General features: G+C 36.4%; 1 protein-coding gene across 1 annotated transcript in view; it reads left to right on the top strand.

The window, feature by feature from the left end:
• The first annotated feature begins 377 nt into the window (after positions 1 to 377).
• The window catches only part of LOC144446209 (atrial natriuretic peptide receptor 2-like), a 40397-nt gene continuing 23297 nt past the window's right edge, over positions 378 to 17477 (top strand). Inside the window, exon 1 of the mRNA XM_078135962.1 lies at positions 378 to 1011. Within this exon, the coding sequence (XP_077992088.1) occupies positions 378 to 1011 (634 nt within the window). The remainder of the gene's footprint in view (positions 1012 to 17477) is intronic.

Raw genomic sequence — 17477 nt, 5'->3', positions numbered from 1 at the left:
ACAGTTTTATTGCCAGCTACTTATCCTCTCCACTGCAAAGAACGACCTCTTCCATTTCAAGTGGTTTCAAGGGTTAATATTCGTTTTATTGGACCGAATTTTTGAACAAAAATCATCGGGAGGAATTTTTACATGTATGAGAAATGATTTGTTTGTGGCCATTAACCCCACGTCTTTGATATTATGAATTTATAGTGCTGGCATCGATATAGCCGTGAAGCTTCTCCAAGCCAATAGTTGGAACCTGGCAACTTAGTCATTCGTCAAAGTTGTTAATCGGTCTAGTCATCCGCATGGGTCTTAACGCCAGCCCTTTTTCAATCTCAGTGTCGAATGTACAACTATTACACCTTCTCGTCTTTTGGTTAGTTTGGTTTATGGGGGTGCAGCGGAGCGAAGAGAGAAATTTTAAACTGGGATGGGAAATACCATGGAACTCCTCCGAATCGATCGAAGGCTATCACTGCCTCGGCCCGCGAACTGCCAGTGCCGTGCCGATGGCGATGGAAAAAATCCACGAAGAAGGAATTATTGGAAACAATACCATGGACTTTGTGATAGCTGACAGTAAATGTGACAGTAGTCAAGCGTTAGGACGAGCGATTGAGTTAGTTATGGACGATAACGTGGATGGTATGCTTGGACCACCATGCTCAGGGCCGTGTTATATCGTATCTACCCTGACGTCTTTTTTCTCTTTAGCTATGTCGTCTTGGTTCTGTGTCGGACAAGGCGAAATTTCCAATAAAACTCTACATCCATTCACATCAAGAACTATCGATCCCATACACAAATGGTCACCCCTATCTGTGTCTATCATGCAGGAATTCGGTTGGAATACAGCGGCAATAATTACGAAAGATGCCTCGATATACAGAGAGATGGCCTCGAGTATCGAACATGATCTCAAATCCGCTGATATGTACGTATCCGGAGTGTTTGCTTACGAGACCGATATAAGTCTGGGGAAGGCGCTAGAAATTATGAGAGACGTCAAAAGAGTCGCAAGAAGTAAGTATAAAACACATAACGACTTTATCCTATCACTGAAAATGATTTTGATAATATCTAACAAGAACAGAAACGAAATTCACCCCGATTTATATGCCGGGAAACGTCATTTAACACGCACTTTAAAATCTAAACATTGCACATGTAACTTGTATCATATGTATTAATAATTAATAAATGTATCTAAATAGTTCAGATAAAAATATAAATTATTTGATAAAACCCCAGCTGCCACCCAAAGCACTTGAAATCAAATAAATTCTGTAGTGTTTACATATAGGTTTAAAGCCCTGTGATTTCAACTCTAGCACCGCAGTGTTGTTGGAGTGTATTAAATGAATACTATAATCCGATCTAGCAATAACTATATCTGATTGACCTTGACTCAGGACAGAACCTTGAAGTCTGGACGATATAGCAAAGTCATTACCATGCATTGAAATGTCATCTTTTGAACCCGTGCTGACGATGGGTCTACAAAAGTTTTTTCCGTGGAACTAGGTCGTGAAAGCACGGTCCTATATGTATGATTTGCTTTCGCCCTTAAGGCTATGAAGAACAGTGGATCGTCGACGACATAATTGTCATTTTTAAAGGTGTTGGGGTCGGGGTTATGACAGTGTTACATACATACACAGGATAACTGTTGTATATGTGACTGCTTGTTATCGCAAAGGAGACAGTTTGTCGCCTTTTTTGTCATATCACCGTTCAGATATTTGACGAAAAATGTTTGACACTAAACTATATACTGGCACTGGCAATTAGTCTGTCAAAATCAACGAATTTGAAAAAACAATACAATTTTAACTAACCAGTTTAGGAAATACGTATCTTTCGAATGTTTTTGTCAAAACCAACGAATCTACAATAATTAAATAGTCAGTTTTGAAAAATTACGTATCTTTCGCAAGTTTGAAAAATATTCAAGCCTATTTGAAAGATAAAAAAATGAAGCTTTGATCACGCTTAAGCAAAGTTAAATAGATCGCTTTGAAACTATACCAAGTTTGTAGAGCGAACCAATGCTGTGATTGATTGGTGAATTCAAGGTCAAGTTTATGTCCAGCGATAGTTACTGTTTAATAGCCACGATAAATCAATTATTATACTGAAGACTAGGCCGCTAGCCGGAGGCAGAATGGTGTTTGGCGGTGGTAACCTAATATCTACGCAGGGTGTATATATACACCGACAACATATGTCTGCCTTCGTCCATGACGCAAACCCACATATCTCACTTTACGTCTCTCAGAAGATATGACTCGGTGTACTGTCAACTAACCGCTAACTACAGCTGTTCTTCATTTTCCCGCTACGCCTGTTATCCTTCAATTTCTGACGACTTTGGAAATCTTTGACAACCAGTCTGATCAATCAAATTCTCCAATCATAATGAAATGTCATTGGAGTTAAACGTCTGGTATATTTCGAACTTAGCGAACTTATAAAAAAAAGAGAGAGAAAATATGTTTGTTTGTTTTTTTCATTGACAAAGATAAAAGAAAAAATTATAGAAAGAACATCTTCGAAATGTCACCAATACAATAAAGATCCGGTTTCGTCGTTGAAAACATTGATGACACGTTTGACCAAATTACTCGCCACTTGAGTGAAAACTGTAGATTCGATAGCACTACAACCAACAAACATAGAAAGCTGAAAAATCCAAATTTTCATTCATTCATTTATCTATCATTATCAATTGATTTCTCCTTCCCTTTCCATGTGTAATTGTGTCGTAAATCAGGAACTGTGAGCAAAAATTAAGTAAACACTCATATTGGCCGCTACAGGCACGGTAATAATGCAGTCTACTAGCCAATATTTACTGTTACCTGTTTCATTCTGTCCTCACCTGAAATTTGTATATATATATATATATATCTTGCGAATATTCGCACAACAAGTTCACCTATATCCATTGCACGGTACTGTTGATATACTAGAGAAAGACACTGCATAAACTTTGAACAGCGTAGAACAAAATGTCCACGGACTAAAAAAGTATAAACGTTTTATTACAAACTGACGTTTCGGGGTGGCACCATCCTTCTCTCACAGCTTAGCTCCTGTTAAATCTTAATAAAGGGATAGTATGTCGTCAATATAATAAAGTTTACACGCTTCAGTACACACTGGGTATGACGACAGTAGGTACATGTAACAAGAAGTGGTCAGGTCGACACCAGTAATGTTTTGTAATGTCTAATAACCACGCAGTGACCCAATGGATAATTATGTGATGCCACAAGTGCTCTTTTAGTCAGATAGGGTTGCGGGGTATGACCCTATAGTCTGATTTAGACAAACTTTGACGTTGATGGGAATCACTGGACCGAGGACATTTCATCTTTCTCAAAGTGTTTACTATTTTCAGCCATATTATAAATGGACACCTTTAGTCGGAAAACCACGGGCTGCTAGCTTTGCGGCAAAGGTACATCGTGAGTTCTTGACTCCTAGCACAAAAATATTGAACTGACTTGCGAGTTTAGAACCTTCCCTGTGCTCAAATACAGGTGATAATGACATTGCCCTCTCAACATGTGCTTAGGAAAATGCACAATCACAACTTTGCTCTGGAAATCACGTTTCATCATGTGGCAAGTACAGCACTTTTCAAGTTACCATTCACCCACTCTGTTTGATTCGGCCACGCTGAAACCAGTATGAAACTGCACACGATATACTTAATAAACTAACTTGCCACAATGCAGACATCAAATGCAGACGTCAACGTATTGGCTCCCACACGTCTGTGTCTAGTTGCTGTACATTTAAATGGTTTATTTCATAATAGACAAAATGTAACAAGAAATTTCGATCTATATCTTATATTAGTGTAGAATGTGCAGTTTCTTATTGGTTTCTTGTTATGCGTAGTTGTATTAAACAGAGCCAGTGAATGGTAATTTCAAACAGGCTGTATATGAAGGCTATACTAAACCAAGCTACTAGCTGCAATATAATTATTGAGTCACTGTTGTTTTGTTTATCAGCTTTTTTATTGATCCGGGTATTTTTAGCGCAAACCCCGGAACGGTAAAATGCTATTACTCGGAAACAAACATTACCGCTACAATTATTGCTGGTAACTGAAACATCAGTCATATATAAAAGCAAAGCTCTAAGATGGATGGTGCGATAACCACATGAACAAACATCCCCTCCTCTCCCAACTACCGAGGATCATCAAGATTCTGCAATCTTCGCTAATTAGTAATCCATCATCGCTATCAGATATCATGATCAAACACGGGATTTCAAGATACAAATGTATAAATTGTGGGCTTCTTATGAACTCAAAATCACCACCCTTCCTTCTAAAGTTGATACACAGTCTCTCTATCACTGTGGTTGATATAACCCATGTCTTGATTATACTGTCTTTCTCCAAAATTCGTACATTCTCAGAATTCACTACAGGCTAGTACTCTGTTGTTCGGTGTTGATATGCGCTTGGCCGTGGTTGATATTGTTCGCTTGACTACCCATCATCCAGTGAGACACTTATATGAATACATACATACATACATACATACATACATAGACTATTCCCCATGCCTCTTTTCAATTGTGTTAAATACACTGTCACCACACCATTCATATGAAATTATACACGTATACAATTTTTATTTTGCTCAGATACATCTAGTAAAGTATGTGGGAGTGGGGTGTCAGAGAAATTCAAATTTGGTGTGTTATGTCGGAGAGTTATACTTTTAAACAATGCATATTTACGATATATAAGATATTCGTTTTTGAACACACACGTCGAAAGTAAACCTGACATGTATTTATATTAGAGACTAGGTGTGAGGTTTAAATGTATAAATGGATACAAGCAAAGTTTAATAGGCCCACCGAGAAAACGGTTTCAATTTTGTCCTGAATAAGATAGGTTTTTACCACCGTCTTTTACGTTTGAGATCTCAAAATAGTTTGATTAAATGGTAACCTTACAGTCCAGTCTCTGTCTATTTTGTACAGTTCGTACATTACGTGTAATGTTATCCGTTAGTCCAGTTGCGATCGTGTTGAACATCAGGAATATCGAATGTCGAAAGTTCACCATTGACTGCACTTGCCGAATGTCATAGCGACCGGGACAACATTCAGATATTGTTGTATTGATCGAGTCAGAGGTGATGACAAGATTGCATCGAACAAATAGAAGTAATTGAATTTGATAAACTCACCAGTACGGTAAATAGTTAAACGTGGCGATAACACGTGGATACAACAATAACTCTAATAAGTGGGGCGAGAGATTTTTTTTAGTATACTTAAGCAGTTTAGAGGGAGATTGACGATTGAGATATTTTGTACCGGTGAACATACATAGTGGAAAACTGGAGATAATAGCTAATATACGCATTAGACGAGGAATGTTTTTGAGTAGCTACCAGCAACCTCAGACAACTATAGAAAAATAGGTCTGAGTAGCAACGGATAATTTGTATACCAACCAACCAACACACACACACACACACACACACACACACACACACACACACACACACACACACACGATGAGCCACGGAGAGCATGAGAAATATTTCGTACATTACTTGTAGTGGATAATTAACACATAGTAGATGGGCACTGTGGTAGTTGGGCACTGTACTTATAGATGGGCATAGTGGACAAATTGTACAATGGGTAACATGTAAAGTAGATAAGATAGTCGATAGCGAACTTGTGATTAATCTACAATTTCCATTTCAGTTGGTAAATGTATTTCCGTCAATGTGTATATTTCAAGTATAGTGATTGGCGTCTACAATTATGGTTAGATAGACACGCTATATTACGTCTGTATGGTTGTGATGTAGTTTGACGCAATAAGAAATGGCCCCGCATATCACAGTAGTGACGCAGTAGTAACGCTAATGAAAGTGCACAGTGGAGGACTTGTAAAATATATAGCTGACATTCACAGTAAATGACCAGTGGAGGACTTGTAAATAGCTAACATACACGGTAAATAACCAGGGGAGGACTTGTAAATAGCTAACATACACAGTAAATGCACAGCGGAGGACTTGTAAATCGCTAACATGCACAGTAAATGCACAGTGGAGGACTTGTGAATAGCTGGCATTCACGGTAAATGACCAGTGGAGGACTTTGAAGTAGCCCACATACCACAGTGGAAGACTGTAAAAAAAAGCTAACATCCGCGCCACAGTAAATGTACAGTGAAGGACTTGTAAAATAGGTGACATGCACCATATATAGGCACCAGAATTCGTTTTGTGGTCTGAGTTTTACGGTACGATCTGCAAGCTTGTGTCTCGATATGGAATATTTAATGAGCACTACCATTTATAGGCATTTATAGGCAGAGGCAAGTCAAACGAACATGGCACCGATTTCGAAACCAAACATCCATCGAAGATTTAAACCTGTCCCGCACTACCAACGGAGAAATCGACCGCTACTTACACTTGTAAGAGGTACAACGTTTTTTTTTAAAAAAAAGAAAAAGTACTTGAACAATTTTTAGCGAATATGATGAAATAGATAGCACGATAGGATTCATATACAATAGGATTAATCTTGTATTAATTTTTTTAAAGGACTGTATGTTGTTAGCAAAGTATAGAAACACGTTTCAAAATAATACGCAAACAAGAACAGAGTAAATATAGTGATGCTATTAAAGTTTTGTGGTAACGGTGTTGCTATTAAATGTCTGTCTTTCCGATGGCAGCATGGTGACATTGCTACCGGTAAGACTCCCAATAAACAGCGTGTGTTCATAATGCATGGAAGTCTAAACCTACCCCCGTCATCTGTACCTTGGTCGTCAGATTCTGTCAGGTGGATGTATATCGTAAGCTGAAATTGTCCTAAATCTGGTCGATTATCTGTGTTTTCAATTCTTAGCTATCTTTCTACCGCCATACTCCTCGTCGCTTTTTTTAAAACAATATTTTTACAAGTGTATCTTTACCTTATGTTGAAATATCTCACGCCTACATAGTTGTATCACTTATTTCGCTGACTTTAATATTTATTTTTCTTCTGATTTACATATACTTTGGGCCGAAAACCATGACTCCAGTTGCTTATGACAACTGAATAGCTTTAATACATGAATGTCAGGTATCTGACTTTAATGAACACGATAAAGACAAGTCCGATTATTTGCCAAATCGCAAAAAATACACCGAACAATGAAGATTTTAGTTGCCAAGTTACTGCAGCGCTCAAAGATCAAAGATCAATTATTGAGTTCTTGCAGCCCCCGTTCATGCATCAGTTTTGTACAATTCGCATATTAAATAAAATTCACCACCTGATTTAAATGTATAAACCTAGAATGATGACAACAGTAGACAATAGATGACAAATTTTAAGAATAAACCATTGTCAGACCATCGCATTATTTGGATCATGTAGGTATATGAACTTCTCAGTTCAGAGTGTAGCATATCCCATTATCTCTAAACTTGAGTAAAGATAGACTGTTTACATTATCTCAAACAAGCACCAATTCAAAGTCTATTTATATATGATCAAACTTGGATTTTGATGGATGAAGTCTATAATACAGTCAATCTTCTCAATGAGTGGCCAATATATATGTGTTTAAATAAGCCGATTTCTCTATACCATGTAGAGGAGGCGTAATTGAGAAGTGTCAAAATCAAAAGTTAAACATGTTCAAAAGTATTGGATGAGTAAATCAAAATATCTAAACAAAGAGTTTTGAGTAATACAATGTAAAAGTCAACAACAATTGGACTGACAACCCCCATCCAACCATACATATCCTAAGGTTAACTCAGTCATTATATCCCCTCTCCCCAAGTTGTGGTTAACAACACATCATCAAAGGCATCGGTTTGCATGATTTTGCACGTCAATAAAGTATCCAGCTGTTGCGTTGTCATGTAGACGTGATTCTAATTCTAACGAATGTCTATTAATAACTTGAGTCTGTTACTTTGACCTGACTAGGGTATGAACCTAAATATTATGATAATCTCCCGGAGGCACAAAGAAGCAACATACGGACTCAATCATACGGGGGTTTCACATGTAAAGTTTCACTGAGTTAGGGACTTGTCAGGTTCTCATGCGGGGGGGGGGGGGCAGTGAGTGACAGGACTGTCACATGTGAGCCTTTGATCTCTTATATCATACATTGGGTAAAAACCTTTTACAAAGTTATAACGGTATCATGACGATAACAGATTTGGGCAGATGGTGGCTGGGTGCACGTTGGGGGGCTGGGAAGAGCACGATAGGCAGGATTTACCTTCTCTCCCAGTCTCTCCCAGAGAGAGAGAGAGAGAGAGAGAGAGAGAGAGAGAGAGAGAGAGAGAGAGAGAGAGAGAGAGAGAGAGAGAGAGAGAGAGAGAGAGAGAGAGAGAGAGAGAGAGAGAGAGAGAGAGAGAGAGGGGGGGGGGAAGAGCGGGCGCGAGCGTGTTTGTGGTGTAAATTTGTTTCTAAAGATCTCTCAATAATGACCATGGAGAAAATGTTAATTTTCTTGCGATCTGAAACAACATTATATTATTTGTTGTCTGAGGTTTATCTGTCCATCCATTTAGTCACCAAGCCATCCACCCACCCACCCACCCAACCACCAACATATCTATCTATCTATCTATCTATCTATCTATCTATCTATCTATCTATCTATCTATCTATCTATCTATCTATCTATCTATCTGCCTGCCTGCCTGCCTGCCTGCCTGTCTGTCTGTCTGTCTGTCTGTCTGTCTGTCTGTCTAATTGTCTGAATATGAGACTTCCTGACCCTTGTCTATGAATGGATTCTTCATCTCCAGGGTGGTTGTCCTGATATTCAAGCATAGCTCTTACAATGAACCAATATGTCATACTTTAGAATATCAGCAAGCCGGCGCCTTCCGTTACATACATTTGGTTACGTTTTACGTCAACTGGCGACACCGAAACAATAGTAGACGTGACAAAATGATAGACTCGCGATTTTTGAAGTCCCCACTTTCAGAAAACACGTAACAGTAAGAATTTCAAACGTTATAGAGATATCAATCATTGCCATGGGGCATTCTTTCTAAACTTAAATACTTTGTACCCTGTTTTTAAAATCATACAAAAGTTTCTAACCGTTCAGAGATGTAGGCAGAGACATGAGCATATACTTGTATAATATAATATAATATAATAATATGATATGATATGATATGATATAATATAATATAATATAATATAATATAATATAATATAATATAATTAACATAAACATGAAAATCAGTGGTCTTAATACAACTCAATCCAAAATATTGAAAATATCCTCGCTGTAAAGCTGCAACAGGATTTTTTTCTTTCTAAAAGTTTTGTTAGGTACAATAACTTACTCATAATATCAGACACCATGAAAAGTATCGCATCACCTGTAGTTAAACTTTTTTTTGTAGCTGTTTACACAATGTTAGTCTTTTCCAGTGTCTGTAAATGGGGTAATCCTGTAGACATCTCAAATAAATAAATAAATAAAATTGATTTTTGGGTCCGCACCCAAAATCAGCGCCTTCAACGACGATCACCATTTCAACCTGTTTCTGTACTGCTTATGGATAATATCGACCGCTGCTTAACATGTACGATGTCTAATTATTGGTATTTTAATAATTTTCAGTGAATATATTGTGGTTGTCTTATCGAAAAGGATGACAAATTCAAAACCGATCTTCACTCAAGATTCAAAGTACTACCCACAGATAATATTAACCACTAATTAACAGATACATTGTCTTTTTATAAGTTAAGAATGTAACTTTGGTTATCTGACGGGGGGGGGGGGATATCCCAGTTGCTGCTAATGCAGGTTTAACAGAACATCATCACCTCAGGCTCAGCATATGCAAGAACAACGTTAAGATATGCAAAGGAAAGTAGACTATGTATGTCTTGTTTTGATTTCCATCACGTATTTATACTTAAAACGTGGTTTTGTTTTCCATGTGTGTTAACCGCTGTGTTTAGCACTATACATGACCTGTGTCGATGGGATACGTAATTCAGGAAGTTTGTATACGGTGCGCGACAGAAACCTAGAAACTTTTACCGGTAGTGGTTTTGTCAAGTATCAGATATTGTGGTTGTCAATCCTAGCTTGATTTCCTAGCCTTAAGTGCAGATTACAATTTATTTTAAGACATGTACAGACTCAGTGAGTAAATCCCAAAGACATGACTCAGCTATATTTCCATAATTCTTATAGTGGATATCAACTTGAAGTCCGTTTTAGTAAAACAGCCGTATTATATGACGAAAGCAAAGCCTGTTTTGACGCGCACAACGTTTAACAGAAATATACAAGTTTGTCTGAGGACGCTGATTAAAATCAATGACGAGCATAAAATAGTTTGTTTTTGTGCTAGCGATGTACACAATTGAGATGTGGTAGATGAAATTAAAAATAAATTCTACTAGTTGCATGTTAGTATTTACTAGCTACATTGTATGTTCAATGCACCTACGCCAAAACAAATTGAACATGCTACCTTTAAGATAGCAATATTGAATGAATACAGTTTCTTGCGACATTGCGTCTAAATGAAATGATATAATGTGCCGCCATGCAGACATTAAAAGCATATATCAAAACATTGGCGCCCGTGTGTCTGTGTCTAGTAGCAGAACATTTAAATAGCTTATTTCATTTTAATAGACAAAGTATAGCAAGAAAGTGCATCTTGCTATCTTAAATCGTAGAATGTGCAGTTTCCCTGTGCTTTGTGTATGGTTTTATCAAACAGAGCCAGTGAACAGTAACAAGAAACGGGCTGTAAAAGGTAAATGGCCTATTCACAAAAATAGGCAAATGGCGAAAAAATATCCGAGTAGGTGCTCTACTGATGCACGAATTAACACGCACAACACAACATATAAACGATCTGAACAAGTTTGCAATTCATATAATTAAGTCATATTGCAACTGCACGCTTCTTTACTAAGGTTTCGTTTATATAGTGCATTATATATGTATATGTATGGTGTGTTTAATGTTTCACCAATGTAACGGTGAAATTGCTAGATATCTGTAAGTGTTGTAATCAAAATGAAAAACAAAGAATACACTTTTGAAGACACAGACACAGACACAGACACAGACACAGACACAGACAGAATAATTGTAAAATGCAAATCCACATTTTATAAATTCAATATCTGCTCATAGTTTGGGTTTTACAACCGCTCACGGCACTCATGAGTCATGACAAACTTGTATAAACAGCTCAAACGTGAGTTCCCAGTACATGTATCCATCTAGTAACATATACAATTCAATGGTCTGTATCCATAATTACTCCTTTGCTGTCACTATCATGTCAGCTTTTACAACATCTCTAATACTGTAGATGGCATAATGGTGTCAAGATGTTATTGTTGTACCTTCGCCCATCTAGTACTATTACTACATACGTAAATATGTAGAGGTTCTGTGACTTCGCTACCTGAATTACATGCTCCACGTTGAACATGGCGTGGAGAAGTCATAGATCCAATCAATAAACACTACTTGTCGGTAACTTTAATCGATTCATAATTTAGTTTTTATGATAGACTGATAATTTTTAACTTACATAGAATTAATTTTATGTCAAACAGAACTACATGTAGTATGGCTATAACATATTAAATTATGAGATGAAGAAAGTAATGTTTCCCATCAATAAACATAAATTAATAATAATAGTAATGTAATTTTGAAATAAATAAGAAACAAGATCCAGGCCATTAATAAATGAAGATGGTATATTGTTACAGAGAAAGGTATGAATTACGTAGCTTGCGAAAGTGACTCGGCTGTTTTATAGGACAGTTTGTTAAAATTAATGAACTCATGGCTCTTCAGTTGTCAATAGAACACCCACCGTCTAATGATCGATCGGATGAAATAAAACAGAGGAGTAAAGATCCGAAAGATTATACAAGTTTTGTAAACGTTGCGACAAACATATGCTTGTGATGTAATATCAAAAATTAAGGAAATGCGAGTAGGTTAGAGTGTCACATAAAAATGAAAACGGATAACGTTTCGTTGAAGTTTAGTTTGATTGAGTTAATGAATCATAGTGTATAGTGTACAAGAGTATGGTGGGCCCTAGTCTATAGTTCCTATACTGTATCGTTACCATATACACCTCCATTGGCAGTATAGTCAAAGTCTTTACTTTAGAAGTCCTGAGATGCATGACATGCAATTTAAAATTCTCCCACAGCCACCCATCCACAGTCATTAACATCATGTCTTTGTTAATCAATCACAAAATTCTAACCAATGTTTATTGGGGCAGTTATGAAATGTCCAAATATGATATATTTGTCAGCTCAGGATGCTACTTATACACTGTTTACAGCACCCTAATAGTCAATGATTGGATGAACAACTTTTTGTGCTGATTGGGGGCTTTTGACCAGACGTGGTTTAGTTAGAAAACACGTTGGCACCCAGACTAGGTGGGCCCTACATGTCAAACTTTTTGTAAGAACAAATCTTAAATTTCGACAGCAAAACGTAATTTGTACACCCATATGGATAGTGTGTTTGATAAATCGTGTACACCCATATGGATAGTGTGTTTGATAAATCATCGATAGCTATGTATAGAAGACAATTTCGCTATCATTGTATGATGAAATTAGCTTTAGGTGAGTACCCTGAATTGAATGACAGGAATTAAATGGAACTCATAACATGGCTAACACACAAAACGGTGCTAGCTCGGGAAAGTTTAGTCACCATATATCATCCACATGCAGGCAAATTAAACAAAACAGTTTGAGTTATCGAAAAAAGGGTTTAAATTGAAAAAGTTGTAGATTAGTCTCTGTAGTTTAGTGTTGACTTTATAACATTTGCCAGAATCTAAAATACCGTGATTTAAGATATTACTATGATTATATAATCAAGTGATTATTTATAGTAAGGCGCATCCATGTGAACATAATGAACTATTTTAATCGCAAGTGTATCTATTCCGAGTTGGATTGGATTCGGATCAAACCCCTGGCAGATGTTTTTGTCTCACACGTATGTGACTCGGCTGTTATTACCAAAGCCTCTGTATGTGTATATATTAGTTCACAAATGTATTAGCCCAAGATCGCTTTCACCGTCGTAATTGTATCGATGACCGATATTATCCCTAGATCCTAATGTATTTATTTATATATTTCTTTTCACTCAGAGTGATGTCTAAATTTAGTCCATCGTGTAAACTTAAAGGAGTAATGTCAAACACTTTTGTCTCCAGTCCGACCTTAATCTTAACAATTTTAACAATAATAGTTTAGGGTATTTACAGGCATAGTTGGCAAAAAGCCAAACGTTATTTTATATCGTATTGCTCAATGTGTATCATAATATTTTCAGTCGAGTTAAAAGTCTGTCTCCAAATCAATTTCGGTGACGGGAGAAGTATCAAGAGATTCTGCATGAAACCCCACGCGAAATACAGTAATTCAACACCCTGTTTTAATTTGACATTTCTTTTTCACAATATTATAGAGGTCCACGTTATTCATAACTAACTATGGTAGACTTTATCGAAGATTACTATGGCAATGTTGTACACTTTGATAGTGTGTATGTCCACTTCAGCTGCAATGATGTATCGCGAGGTCGTGTCTCGACACTTAATTATAGCAACTCGATGAGCTGTGTTGGTGATTGCTCTTTGATGTTTTGCCATGAGAGATATAGCGAATTTATAAATGGTCGGTACATTATTCAGCACCTATACACTACTTAAGAGTAAACCAAACATAGCCAGCTGTTAAGGTTTGTGTGCAGTATTGCAGACGTTTCTTGAAGGTTAACCGAAATCGTATATCTGAGCTACACGCTTGAAATGCCTACTTTAAATAAACGATTGAAGGAAAGAGATAATAAATGAATGATTCAATTATAAGAAATGTGTAAGATGTAAGACTTGATAAACGATAGACGAATGACACATTAAGGATTTGTTTAAAGGGAACACCACCCCGGGAAACAAAGGCAAACTAATCTCTGGGTTCTGGAGTCATTTCATGAATTCACATTACATAGCTTTTGTTCGATTGCCAAGAAACATCAAATTGAAACTCTTTTCCACCTCTATTGTTCTTTCAGGTGCAAAGTGTTGTCTGATCTGATGGGTCTTAGCAGACATGAATATGGATTAGATTAACATTGAATATTCATGACGCCTAAGCGCTTGTTTGTTATAGAAAGTCATGAATATGCATAATTGATGTATATATAATCATGTCTGCTTTGACTCATGAGGCAACAGTGTACCACTGAAAAAAACAAACAGCTTGAAAAATAGTTTCAATTTGGTGTTTCTTGGCAACTGAGCAAATATTCTGTGATGTGAAATCATGAAATGACTTTCCAGAACACAAAGTTCATGAAAATACCCAGATTTCCTGAAGTGGTGTTCCCCTTTTAAGAGTTCAAGCGGATTATGATCTCGGATATTATGGCTTCCACCTCGAATTCTGTGATGGAATAACATTTTATTGGCAAGTCGAGTGAACTCTATTACTAATTGTAAACATAACAATGAATGTATTCGGAATTTACAACATAGCAGGTTGGAATTTGAGCACAAACATAGTGCAAGCAGTTAATTTGCAAATCATTTAACATGTACAAGCACTCATTGGTTCCTTTAGTTTGATGCCATACCTTAGCTTGAGAAGAATATTATGAACCGCATTCCAATAATAACAGATAACATTACATGAGCAATAACTGACAATATGTGTTTTATACGTAAAGGAAGCGTTACATTGGATGATTTATGTAAACAGTCAGTGACATATCGTCTTCGTTGAATGCGATACCCTTATAATTTATAAGATTTATAAGTTACTGTATAAATTATCTACACGCAAACATAGCAGCAGTGATTGTTGACACTCGACAAATTTATTATAATTTATACATCTATTGTATACATACATACCTACCTACCCCCCCCCCCCACACACACACACATTATATTTTATATAACGTATATAATGAGGCATACAGTGTAACAAAACGTATATCAAGCTTGAGAAAAAATGTACAGTAGATTAAATATATTGGGTGCGGTAGTTTATTCTATTGTATTTTACGATCTTAACTATTTCTAGGATTGAATTTTGCTTTGGATGTTAGGCTTTAATATAAGTAGATTGACCCATTTTTAGTGCGAGGAATGATGGTGTTATGCTTTCTTTAGGGGTCACGTTGTATTTTTAGCAACAATAAGACGTTATTGACAGATATCAAATCGGTCATTAAGTTCGGGAAAACACTAAAAACGACAGCTGTGCTGAAGTGGCGTGATAAGTTGGAATGAAATATTACTTACAGTCCATGCACATGTTGTAACTGCTGTAATTAACTTCTCTGAAACGTCATAACCGTGCTCCTCTTATACACACGTACTTTAGGGTTTAAAGTTTGTACAGTGAAGCTGTTTGTCAAATAACTAATGACAACGATAAAACGATGGATTAAAAAGCATCGAATTTTATGTATATAACAACATTTTATGACCATGGCTGACAATTCAGTTTGCTTATACTTGTTACACTGGGCTCGAAAAATAAATGTAAATTAGTCTTTCATTATGTTGAAAATACCAACATATTTCTTTAATACACAACGTAATCACGTCTTTGAGAAAAGGTTGGAAAATTTGCTACCAGAAATAACGCAAATCAGTTAAGTAATGAAATAAGTGACTGTCATTACGAAATGAACAAATCCAAATATGGTCAGTCCTAGGTTAAGAAAACGTCGGAAAATAACACTGAGACCGTCACACAAATAGTGCTACAGTTTTAAGTGTTTTTTCCTGGTCTCATCGACCAAATATTAATAAGATAATAAGTGCAAAGAACGGCATGATTAATGTCGACTTGCAAGGCGTAATAGTGACGTCACAAGTCGGGTAACAATCTTGATGGTGTTCAAAGTTCCCAAGAAACAGCACATACCTTAACTGAAGCACTTTGCAGAATCTAACAAACCATAATCCAATTAAAGACATCGCAGTGTTACAGCAGTAATAGTTGAGTTGATTTCTATTATTTATATGTAGATTTCACATGTAATATAGAATGCCACAAGGCCTACGTTTAAACATGGACTCGTTTTGCACGAAAGTCACACAATAATAAGTCTATACACTAAAACGTGTAGTATTTGTCCACTGTATTGGTTACCAAAATATCACTAATTACTGTCATTGTATATTATATGGAATTATCTGGACAGAGCTGTATCATGCAGTTGCTAGACACCCTTCAACATACTATACATAACTTTTTTCCACTGGGGGCTAATGGAATGGGTTCTGTCCAATGGCTCAGAACTACAATGCATAGAAATGGAGTTCAAATATTTTCCCAGTATTATCCGATATGTTTTTTTCATTTAGTGTTGTTAGCTTCGATCTTTCTTGGCAAAGGTCAAAATCGCTCCTTTTTAGAATATGAATATTGCTGATGATATGTAACATGACAGACACGCGTACATTACTTTGAAAGTCGTATAACTTTTGCACAGTCATATTTGTTTGTATAATATACTTAGTACAATATTTGGGATATGTCTTCGACGAAGATTTGTAATAAACAAATTATGGGCTCTTAATTTAATATCCAACAAAAGTAACCACAGACTAATGTTGAAGGAAGTTTCCTTTCAAGTTTAGCGACGAACGTTATATTTAATTTTTATTCATGTGAAAGATATGTGCTGCTGATTTTGCTAGCATAACGAAATCACTTTGCAGCTACTTGTCGACACGACAAGCTTCGAACTTTACAAGGGCATAAATTTGCGTTGGTGACATTTTTCTGAAGCTCGATAGCTATGTTGACAATGTTGCTCTGTAGGTTGAGTTTGGTTTATTCGTGTGTGGCTTTGCAACATGACCCAAAATGTTTAGATCACAAATTCAACACAAAATTTGCTGAGAAATATTGCGATCTTTCCTAATAAAACGATCTCTTCATTCATCAACTCACAAAGTGGATGAAGGAGCTGTGATTGATATTAAGTGGAAATTTTAAATGACCTTCATATAGAATTATTCAGAGCAAAATAATTTCGTTCATCACACTAGGAGAATTTGATTTTTTTTGGTTTATATTTACATGGCAATGCCAGTTTTATAGAAAACTGGCTTTTAAAATTCCAATCCTTTTAAATTCCGATTACTAGTTACTGAAATAGAAGCGTCGGAGATGATCTCTGAAATATTTCCAAGGGACGTAAAATCAAATAGGTGACATGACACAGCCAATGTAATGTAGTTCGTAATATGTAGCCTACTTTTAATTAAAATGCAAGGATATTAACAAAATTTTTTTTTTTAACTTATAAAGAAGACAGCCCGCCCGAACCTTCAGCTTTTCATAAATTTATTTAAGACCGTAGAAATTATCTTCCACCACATTTTTTT

This window comes from Glandiceps talaboti, chromosome 15, assembly GCF_964340395.1.
Source record: "Glandiceps talaboti chromosome 15, keGlaTala1.1, whole genome shotgun sequence".
NCBI lineage: Eukaryota > Metazoa > Hemichordata > Enteropneusta > Spengelidae > Glandiceps > Glandiceps talaboti.
Note: the sequence above shows the minus strand (reverse complement) of the source record. Positions and strands in the feature narration are given on the sequence as shown.